Source organism: Bombus flavifrons, chromosome 16 (assembly GCF_040668555.2).
Source record: "Bombus flavifrons isolate JBK064 chromosome 16, iyBomFlav1_principal, whole genome shotgun sequence".
In the NCBI taxonomy this organism is placed as follows: domain Eukaryota; kingdom Metazoa; phylum Arthropoda; class Insecta; order Hymenoptera; family Apidae; genus Bombus; species Bombus flavifrons.
Genome location: NC_138457.1, coordinates 6,752,741 through 6,764,839, shown reverse-complemented (window position 1 = coordinate 6,764,839; position 12,099 = coordinate 6,752,741). Strand labels below are relative to the sequence as shown.

The 12,099-nt window shown below is 32.6% G+C and overlaps 1 protein-coding gene across 4 annotated transcripts in view; it reads right to left on the bottom strand.

The window, feature by feature from the left end:
- The window catches only part of LOC138187990 (parathyroid hormone/parathyroid hormone-related peptide receptor), a 31,135-nt gene that overhangs the window by 15,301 nt on the left and 3,735 nt on the right, over positions 1 to 12,099 (bottom strand). For all 4 annotated transcript variants that reach the window (XM_069129343.1, XM_069129340.1, XM_069129342.1 and 1 more), the window contains exon 3: positions 483 to 565. In XM_069129343.1, the coding sequence (XP_068985444.1) occupies positions 483 to 494 (12 nt within the window). In that variant the 5' untranslated portion in view covers positions 495 to 565. The remainder of the gene's footprint in view (positions 1 to 482; positions 566 to 12,099) is intronic.

Below are 12,099 nucleotides of genomic sequence, written 5' to 3'. Positions count from 1 at the left end.
TATCGAAACAAGAAGGGATTCGTGACTATCTAGGAAGCTTCGTTTCCACACTGTTCCTTCTATTTCTGGCTTTTCTTTCGGCGAGGAATTCTCCACCACGGTCATTACTCTCAAGCATAATGTACCAAATATTGGTTCAAACATGCAAAAAATTTTACTTTGAATATCTTAACGATTCTCAGTTTCACATTTCACTCTATAAAAGTTAAATAATCAAAGTAAAATTCTATTTCTTTCTATTTTACTGAATTGTTATTATCAAAGCAAAGTACAACTTCTGTAACAAACTCGCACATCTGATGTAGTTATAACAAAACATAGCAAAATATAACGTGATAAATAACATTCTATGAATTAACACAATGTAATATAATACAATATATCAAATAACACAATACAACAATAATAATGATAATAATAACAATAATACTAATAAACTTATTGTACTGTTAGTACGATAGTAGCTTGACTATGGAACTTACGTAGCCATTCATTTTTCCAGCTGCGTCTTATTCCGTTTGCCCTTTGAATCAGCACACCGTACTCGTGGTCTACTCTCCTTACCCTGAAACGGATTATATTTTGTCAATTAGATACTATAGGCCACGTGGAAATACCACATCTAACAAATTATCTTTCACGACACATAAATCGCATACAAACATACAATCATACTTTCCCTAATCTACAGACAATAAAAAGTGAATTTATTTTCCTCATAAATGTCTGAATTCCAAAATAGAACAAGGTCTAAGTATGTAACTTAATGTAATGTCAACAAGTATTTTGAGAAAGAACTTTTCTGATTCTCTTTAGTCTTTCATCAATTTTTTCGATTCTTTTTGCAAGTATTGTTTACACTACATATATCTTTACCATCTTTATATTTACAACACACTGTCCTCCTTCACTTTATATGACCCACAATGTTACATGTTACATTTCCATAAATGTTTTAAAAATTACATAGCTTTTAAATATTTGGTTATAGTATTCAATATAGTATTACTACTTTTTATACATTCCACGCTTTTTATGAACAAAATATATCCAAAGGAGAAAGATAGCTAAAAAGATACAAATATGAGGAAAAATCGTGAACGTTATCAAACAACCTGTTTCCGCTTAAAAAGATTTATAAATCTAAGTAGAAACTCATAGATTCAATAACAATAATTTTATTTGCTATCGTACGGCAAAATTAGAAGCTCTCGCAATTCCGACCTACGGAATCCCTCCGATAGGGTTTGTTCGATACTGGTAATTGAATTGGCCCTAACATGGTCAATCAAATCAACAAGATAATCACGATTTCGCAAACGAATGCTGAAATGGACTCGTAGGCAAACCCAAAAGGCTACGTCCTTGTTTGTCATTTTATTAACTCTCTATTAGTGTTCCAAGAGTGAGAGGCCCAACCCTTTATGAGGGTTTAAACCATCAGTCACCTTCTACGAATAATTATCCAGCTCTTCTTCCAATCAATTTCTCATCCAATATCAGGTCAATTTTCCTAAACTCAATTTGTCCATCTACTCGTTCTTTCCTTCTGCTCCGATAAACGTTTATTAATTAGTTATAATACGAAGTGAGAACTTGTTAATGTGATCTGAAACACTTTGAATCACTTCAATTGTGTGTACGTGGTACTCGAGAAAGTCCATTATTATTATCTATTATTATGACTATTCTAAATTATAATGTGACTATGAAAGATCACAAGCCTAAAGATACCTAAAGATTACGAGAATGTACAGTAGTAAATCGTAAGAAACAGAGAAAATTACACGATTAAAGTAACGATCCTCGTGAGTCATCGACTTCTGAGTCTTGATTCTCCACGTATTACTGACATCTGTTTTCATTGGCATGAATAGGCTACCCATTTATGGTTGCCTTTGCACCACGTTCCTTTGACGAATTTTTTTGCTTTGCAAGCTTCGACGAGATTCGTTTCGTTATTGGCAAGAATGCTAGGCTTCCACAAAGAAAATGGAAATGTCAATGGCAATGGTGAGGGCTTGATGTCCTGAGAACTCCGAAATTGAAGTTACCTTACAACCCTCGCTTCCTTTACGATGAAAGTAGACCAGTGATCCCGAGGAAAATTAGGAAAAAGAGTAGCTGCGATTCAATTATTTGGCTAATATTAGATCAGAAGCAGAATTGCTGCCATTTTTTTGGATAAATACAATAATAAATATTATTATTTATTGTATTAATATTGTTCTTGTGTTAAGCAACGAAATTATAAAACAAAATCCTCGCCTCGAATTGTTTTTTCTTAACGATTCTGACATTTCTATAGACTTCTGTCTACGAATCGTGCGATGAAATTAAGTAGAGTGTAGAAAAGAATGGGAAATGGAGAGTTTAATTAGTTGTGGAGATAGATACGTGAGAAAGAATATACTGGCAGGTTTCTGGGAAAAATGTTACTTCTCGTATCTCCTGAGAGAATTGTCCCATTTGCGGTGCAGACGATAGAGTTTTGATTAAAGAAAATGTCCAAAATAAAAGGAGTGGTGGTAACAGGCTCAAAAAAGTGTACTAATAACGCAGCCACATTTAAAGAAATCATTATAATAAATAATAACTCAGCAAAATTGTACGATTTCCTACAATTAATCCCTTGGAGATATCACTTTATGAAAGCATCAAAAGCTGCTCAAATGAAGTAATTGAAATCATTCTAACTGGAACGACATTGAAACTCCAAAAACATACACAAGTAAAAAGATTCTGATTAAAGAATACTCAGCTCGTTAAAATATAAAAATGATCCATATAAAATATTGCAACTGTGCCAAGTAAAATAAAAATGTCAAATTGCACACCTCACCAAGGGGTGCGACGATAAACAACAAATAATATATGATAATGATCTCTGAATTGAAATATTTCTACTCTTAATTCACATATTATACGCTCTTAAAGAGGCATTTAAATCAAAGAACAGTCAATTAAAGATCCATTGAAAATAAAGCCGAAATTATATTTGCGTTAGAACAGCTCTTAAGTCTCTGAGAAGAAACGAGAGAAGATAAACGTAATCCAGTATATATTGTAGGTTATCACCGCCAGGTTCTATCTTAGAGTTTGACGAGGTATTCAGAGAGGCCAACAGATTGTCATGAACACGAGAACAATGAGGAGTCTTCTTCGCAGTGACGATGGTCTCGTAAAAGACAGACTCGTAAAAGCCACGGGCGATAATAAAATACGGGTAAACGGCGATGAATCATGAATAAATCTGGCCTTATCCTAGGGATTTGCAAGCAGTGGATTCGCGAAGCCGCGGACGACACACTTGAAGGCTTCCCGGTTACGCGACACAACCAGAAATGGGGTCACGCACGCGAATGCAATCGCACCAGCCAAGCCTTTCATCCTTAACAACATAATTGATGATACTCTATGCTAAAATCCATCCTCGATTCTTACGACTGAGGATTTTTATTCATCTGTGGAGATGTTCAAGATACATAGATGTACGCAATGCAAAAATATACAATATGTGCAAAGTAAGGTGCTTATCATAATATTGATAATCAGTGGCTGGTGGATTTTACACTTAGCTTGGTGTATGCCACATGCACGTGTAATCATAAATGAACAGTCTCAAATTATTAAATTGGCTGGATGATTTCTTTTAGCTGTGAACACGTCAGTAGCTCTGCTGTTGTATATGGAGTTGCTTTTCTCTCCTTGGTTATCCGAACGATAGTCAAATCAGGAGTCTCCAGTGTTTTAATTTGAATTTTTTTACTAAAAGATCACCTAGAAAAAGGGAAAATGCTCTTAACAAGAAATCCAGGGAATTAATTTTTAAGAATTGGTATATTCGCGTATCAAATTACGATTCGGATTAAATCAATACAGTGTAGAAAGGAACTTTTAAACGTTCGCAGCAACCACAGAAAAACGAGTAGAATAAATGCTTTTTGTCGTGATTGATTTTATACGAACGATGTTTGAAAAACAAAATGATATTCCGTATTTGGCTATTTTTCTCTATTATTAGACCTCCATTATAATACTATGTATTATATCAGAAAACATTGTAATGTACACATGGTGTAACAAATATTACTATTCTATTTATTATTTTGTTTGCAATGACGCTTGCTTCCCGGTTTAAGATAACTACCAGCTCACAATATTTATGTCATAGAACATACTAGTGTTCGTAAAAATATGAATTTGCACTGATATCTATATAAGGCAGTTTGTTTATAGTATGTCACCAAAGGAATTATTTTTGGTCCGTCATGCAGAAAATTAAGCTGTTCTTCCAGCTCCTTTATATTTTCTTTTTTACGTTTGTTTGACTCTTTGTAGTGCATTTTAAATTGTAACTACATTTTATAGCAATTCTATAAGGAATTTTTATGAAATAATAAAACATTTGAACAAATGTTACTCTTATTTGGAAAATCAAAAGCACTAAGGAGAAACATTGAAAATTCGTCGATGAAACAGGTTCCATTCATTTAGTTACACAATGTTGAACATCATATTCTTGAAACATTATTATTTCTTATTATTTCAATCCTTGATAATTTCAAAGTAGTAACAGTCTGAACCAATTTCGTAATAATGCTCCAAAATTTGGAAGTAAGTCAGTATCAATATTAATTTTTTCATAACATTCAAAACTAGATCTCGTAGATACATAGCATTTCGTTTAAATTATAAATTCTCGCATCTAATAAATTAGACAATATCAATTACTAAAGTCATTTTTTCCAAATGAAGATTGCTATTCTGCAAGCCGGACGTGCATTAAACTTGTACAAAAGTTGGAAGATTTATAAAGAAGTAATAATTCAAGGAAGTTATACATTTTCATCCTTGTAGTTTACTAATGAAACAAGCAGGGGAAGAAAGATTCTCTGCGCAAAAACTGAAGAAAGAGAGAAATGAGGGAAAAGAAAGTTCCGTATTTGACTTTCACAAACATAGAAAAGAGCATCCCTTTTTATATGGCTTCTACGGTCTGTTCGTTTCAGATCATTTCGATAGTTGCTACCACCTACCACCCTACAATATTTCTCTGTTTTTATCTCCGCAAATTGATTGCAATATTTTTCTTCTTGTCAATTGTAGCTTGTTACATTTTTTGCAATTACATCATATGTTTGCACTTTTTCTAGATATATATATGATCAGCCAATTGGCCATTTCTTCATTTTCCTTTTCGGTTGAACAGCATGCAACCATGTGATCAAAGACGTCAACTGCATCTTTGATAGGTGTTATAATCTTCAACTGCAAATAGCTCTCCAATTTCTTTGGTATGGTGGAATGTTCTTCTCTTCTTCGAGTTTCTCGGTTTTAACGCCTGCTTTTGCATTTCTATTTCAGTTATAATGAATTGAGCCGGATGATTATGTTGTAAATATGCACTGCGTTAGATTAGCCGCATCTTTTCTCTAAGAAAAAGATATTAATGAGTATTTCCATCTCTAAAAATTGAATTATGTATAATAAGTAAATAATTGAATCATGCGATAATATATTAAATAACGCGTCATAAACATTTTGAAGCAACTGTAAGAAAATCTACGATACAAATATCTTAAAGAATTGTGGCTTCGTTTTATGATCTGTTCAATAATTCAATTTCTGAACGATACTTTAGCAGATCTCCTAACAGAATAATTTCTCAAGCGAGAGAAATGAAATGTGGTTTTATATACAAAGTATTCCTATTTCTTTTATAAAAAAAAGAAGAAAACTAGATAATAAACAAAAAATGGAAGTATACAGGAGCGGCTTCCTGGCTCGTTAGTGGTAGAACTCATCACTCATAGCTGAAGCTTGTTACGGAGCACTTGTTCAAAACAACCCCGCTTTTCGCATGTTACTTTGCTAGCCCACGTTTATTTCCAGACTCAGCAGGGTCACTGAACTTTAATCTAGCTGCAATTAAACGTACTATCGAGCGGAGAAGCTGGGAACAGAGCTACGTAAATATCAGTAATTTTCGCCGGACTGAAAATGGTCCACATAGTTCTTTGGACTCTAGCAACTATCATCTCTCGTTTTATATTGTAAAACTGCGAGACACTGTGGTGCAAAAATACCTACCGCCTTTGAATGACGATGAGACAATAGTATTGTGGTAATTAAAAGACAATAGAATTCTATTAATGAAGTTACAATTCCAGTAGTAAATTTTCAATTATAATAATAGAATTATAGTTACTATTATTATTAGTATCACTCATAATCTTTGTCTTCCGCCTTAGGATAGCTTTCAGCTTATACTTCCTCCTATTTTCGTACCTCTGGAATCTATTAAAATTATAGCAATTAAAACTGATACAATCTTTTAATTCAATAATATTCAACATAGCAGAGAATACTTTCCAAGTTATTTGCTATTATAACTGTCGTTTCTCAAGGGAAACTAGGTCTTCAATTTCTTCAGTATCTTACACATACCCACTTCTCATTCTACTTTGACAACAGAAACAACTAATTGTTCAAAATTTTATTCGAGGCTTGTTATGAACACAAGTCATAGTTAGGGGAACATTTGACTAAAAGGATATTCCAGGAAGAAATATGTAAATGCGTTGTTATTATACGTTATATAATATCTATAATATTGATAAGATTGTATTAATATTATGCGAGAAATAATAAACATTGGACTCACACAATAAAAAGGGAGAGGAAAATGATATCTGTGCAGGTTGTATAATGCTCTAATGGAACTTGAACAAAATGTGCAAATTAGTTAGAGGTATAAGGGTGCATCGAGGTTAAACTACCGATTCCTCTGAATTGACAACCAGATTATTAGCCACGGATAACGAACCACCTTGTCTGCAACATTAATCTCTTTGAGAGATTAATTCTCGATACACGGAGGAACGTTGTAGAAACAAACGATCAGATAACGTGATTACTGTAATAGTGATCGTAAATAACAGTAATTAGGAGGATACAGAATCACGTACGGTCGTAGCTGCAACTCTCTGAACGACTATACACCGAAGTACAATAATAATTGCAGAAACCTATCCTTGACACTGGCGGCATAACAAAATTTTCATAATTATTATTCTAGAAATATCGACGTTTATTGAAGAGGTATGTATGGTATATCGCATTAGAAAATTGTAAAAATTAAGTTTTTCTAAATTTAATAACGTAAACATGTTAATTTTTACATGTATAATAAATTTTTCTTAATTAGTTGACTTAATTTTCTACAATTTTATTGTATCTTTGTTAGATTATTAATTGGAAGAAAGAAATTTTTTCAAGAAATTCTATATGAAGCAAGTGGCGTATGGAATAATAAAGATCTGGAAATAGTTCCTAATATCATAAAGAAGATCTTGTTTGATCATGGATGGGCATTGTGCCACGTTTTAATAATATTCAAGGAGAAATCAACATCTGTCAGCCAATGGAGCACGAAAAATATTGAAGATGATTTACAGATAATTGCAATTTTAGTAACACTTTCAAGTATACACACTGTGTATCATGTTGCAATAATGTTCTCAGACAAATCAACAATTGTCAACCAATAACAAAAATTTCACAGGTATTTACCTAATTCATAAGGAACTACCATACTTTGCTGATCAGCAAGCATTGCGCTAATTTTCAATAAGTACAGATGTGACTCGCACTAATATAAAATTAAACAAATTATATTGTAGAGCTACATTGCAATTTCAAAATCAGAACAAGAATAAAATTGATGAAATAAAATGAGGAAAATCTTCTTAATGAAAAAAGATGCAGTCGATAAACCAAGTAATCTGAAATCTCAATCAAACTCAACTCTCATTTCAATGGCCCATAACTTAAATTACAATTTTGTCCAACACGGATACTGCACAATATGATCCACACTAGAAGTCATAACAAGGAAGTTAGAAACGGGCAAGTAAACTACAAAGGGCGATGGGTCTGTGAAGTTGAGCAAATCTTCAGTGAGAATTTTTATAAAAAGTAAACAGTATTTATTTGCATTTGTCCAATCTAAATTTTCATTTGCCCACCCCTTCAGGAAAAGATTATCAAGAAATTAAAAAAATTTGTTATCAGCACCCCCATGAATTATATCCCATTTACAAATCAATGAAATATCTTCATGGTGGTACTGCTAACAAATTTCTTAACTTGGTGGTAACCTTTAGTTAGTGAAATGTGGACAAATAAACATTTTGATTAGGCAAATGTGAAATGTGGCCTAATCGTGGACAAAGGAATACCGTTTGATTCTTGCAAAAAAAAATCTGTGCTTGGGAATATCAACTTCACAGACCTAAGGAATATCTTTAAACGGCCTGATGACACCAAAGACCATTTCAAGAGATCGATAGAGGATCGTCTCATGGAAACCATACATACATATATATATATAGAAGATCGTATATACGTAGAAGGCAATAGGTTGAAAGTAAAGTGGGGCCGATGTCACGCTATTAATTGGTTTACTCCGCAATGTGTCATCTCTGTAATTAATGCCCCGAAGGGCTAACAAAGGCGCGTTTCTGTCTTAATACGATGAGTCACGTGCCGAATGCCGAACACATTGTGTGACGCTACGTGGAAGCTTCGTGACGCTACGAGCTTCGTGACACTACGAACTTCGCAAATTCCAAAAAGCTCGCTTCAATTTCTTCGAAAGGCCATGACAAGAAGTTCATTCCAACGGAGAAATTGACAAGCTGTTAAATAACTTTTTGAAACTTTTACAGTAACTCTGTGATGAGAATTTAATCGCTTTTTTCGAGCAACTCGCTTAGAAGTATTTAATTTTACAATTTTCTAAATTTACAGATTATGGAAAGCAACGATTATCGAATTAAAGAAGTTAAATCTGTGAAACTTAGTAGCGATGTAAAGAAAGTTTTAAGTAAACAATATGAAGTAACTAGTAACGGTATAAACAACTAATTCACAATTTCGTTAGTCAATTAATTCACATTTCTTTTTGTCAATTCATTCAAAATCCCAATTTCATTTAAAAACGCTTTTAACCTGAGTTTTTTGAAACTTCAAACACGCTTTGATCTTTCACAATGGCCTAACTATTTCTGCCAAAATTCCTATAGTATTACTACTATACTACTGCAACAGGGGGAAGAATATGCTGGCACTCCGACTCTTCTGAGCCACTGGACCCGGTAATTAAGTAACACACTGAACTTTGGGGAAATTGAGATAAGACTTTAATTAAAAACTGTGAATATAAAAAAAAGAAGAAATATATATAAACGATAAACAATCTATTGCAAAGATTGATTAAACAAATCAAATAGTTTTGGCAAAAAAGAGATAACTTTACACTGAACTGAGTGTTGAGGAAAGTTGAAATAATCTCAATAATATCGATAATAATGTAATTCATGAACTAAAGTTTCAAAACTAAAAGGGAGAAATGAAAGAGATAAAATTCAATCTCAAAAGGAAGAATTGAGAAACATATCGTCAATTGAGGACATTGTCGTGTTAAAACTCAGGGACGCTTATTTCAAAATCGATGATGAGCAGCAATATTCAATTAACACAGGTATATGACGTTTACAATGAATTTCACATCTTTGATAATTATTTCTTTTCAGCAACGCGTCGCTTCTGCTGCCGCACGGGATGATAATGTTTATCCAAGAAAATGCCGAGAATGGTCAGAGTTCCTCACGCTGTCTCTGTTATTCCAAATTTCCATAAAAATATCCTGAAACATTATCCTTGCATAACATAGGTGTAATATGCCCGAGAGTTGTAATAACAAAAGTCATTAACATTTCATCCGTGATGGTATAGCGTTCTTAATAACGAGAGTGCAAAAACAACGAATTTGCAAGTTTTCCCTATACAAAAATTTAACAATGTTGAAAGATCAAAGTAGCTTTTAAAAATGTGGGAAATACACTTGAAATTAAAGTATTTCGATATTTCATAAATGCAGCTATAATTATCCATAAAATAAAATTATATCCATGTTAGAAAAATTACATCTAAAGCCAAACCACGTCAGTCACTATATTTTCAGTTCCAAAGTCTTCAAGTTAAAGTGTTAAATAGCAAACCTGAATGGTTACAGTAATTTTAAGTAAAGGCAATCGAATTAGAAAAATTAAATAATTAAATTTTTCAATGGATCTGCCGATTCGACGAATCAAGCATATGCAGAAACAATATAGCATGCCCACGCTATTCAAACTACCTTTAATCATGATAATGTGTCTGACTATACATTAGGTCGTTCTACTACCAGGCTTGAGAATAAGCTAGAAATTCAACGCACATGCCTCCTAATCAACCATCAAAGCTAATAAACTTCCATATACCAAATTATCTGCTTCCAGTCATATACTTCAACAGTCAACGAAAACCATGATAAACGTTTCTGCTCCATATGCAGACACGACACCAAAAGAACGTAACAGAATTGTTGTAAAAATATATTTTTCTTCTGACATAAGCCAAGGTTTATATGTATAACGTAATAGTCCACACGTGAATGTCCACAATTAAAGAAAAATGAATGTATGAAAATATCATTTAAAAAGTCTCAGCGTAGAGAACTTCCCGAGTACAATGATTATGCAGCGTGAAAATTCTAAAACTTCTCCTTTGTACCTTCAGGCACTTATTTCCAAATATATACAAAATTTGTTAATTAGTATTTGTTAAATAACCATTACCGGAAAACTGTATAATCTTTTTTAAATGAATCAAAATTTACAATTTCTACGGATGGATACATTTTATGGATGTATGCAGAAAATGCAGATAAAGATATTAAAATTTCCCATGATGGATATTTAAAAGATACTAATTAACAGACTTTTTACAAATTCCATAATGAGTGTTTAAGAAATATAAGGGAGAAGTTTCAAAATTCCCACATTATATATTTTATATATCTTCATTTTATAGAGAATACAAATGGAAAATTTTCCAAATTCCAAATCTCCATAAAAAATACAAATGAAAAATATTACAAACTTTTAAGTAAGAGATAAACCTTTCAAGAATAACAATATCGAAGGATTCTGCAAATTACTGACGCAATGCTATAAGTATTACAAAAAGTCCTAAGGTCTTAATGTACATGAGTGAGAAAACAAAATGAGAGAGAGCTGTATCTAAAAAGTGTTCGTTACTCCTTATTCTTTCCTCTGTAATAATCTTCAAGAAAGCTCATTTATAAAGCCGATGTGCTGCATTACAGACATCGCACAGCTCGCTACTCTTTCTCTCAAGGGTAACTTTAATTAAATTCCCTATGTGACACATTTTTAATATGTAAATGTTGGATTTATTCTGAAAATGCACAAAATAGTTGAAATATTTACGCCTGGAGGATTAGACCAAACACCCTGACTAATTAATTACTTAATTATAACAGTGTGAAACTATTAGACGCTTGTTTCAGTGTTTCGCTAGAAGTATTATCTTCTGTTAATTAAATTAAATTTACTTTATTAAACTGTATAGAACATCTAGGAATATTCTATCACAAAATCAAATTTTCGAACGTGACGTTGAAAACAATTTAAGTCAGAGTTAATTTTCACTTGATAGAGGATAGAACAATTGGAGATAGAAAACGAATATGAATGAAAAATATTATCAAAATATCTTCCTTCCTTCAATACTATTATGTATAGGGAACTGATAATTTAAACGATAATTCCTTTTCCTCTCTCACTCTCTCTTCTCTTTTTCTCATTAGTTCTTTATCAATAAATCTACACATCGATGAACAGAAACCGCTTAATTTTACTGAACGTAACTAGAAAACATTTTCTAATTTTTCCTTCGTTCTTCTATCTTATCAGATTACAAGGGAAACAGTAAAAATTCCGGGCAACGTTTATCAACAGCACTCTTGTTTACTACAAAATCTTGCTTCTCTAAAATCAAAGAATAATTAATGGCCTTAGCCAGGAATTTATTTGATTTAAAGAAACTAGGCGCATCAAACATTTTCCTACTTTTTCCTCGACTTTATATTTCATCAGACTTCAAGAAAAATAACAGCAATAAGAACTGGTACATACGTTTATCAACAACGCTCTTCCTTGAGCCAAAAATCTGTTTCAAGTACACAGA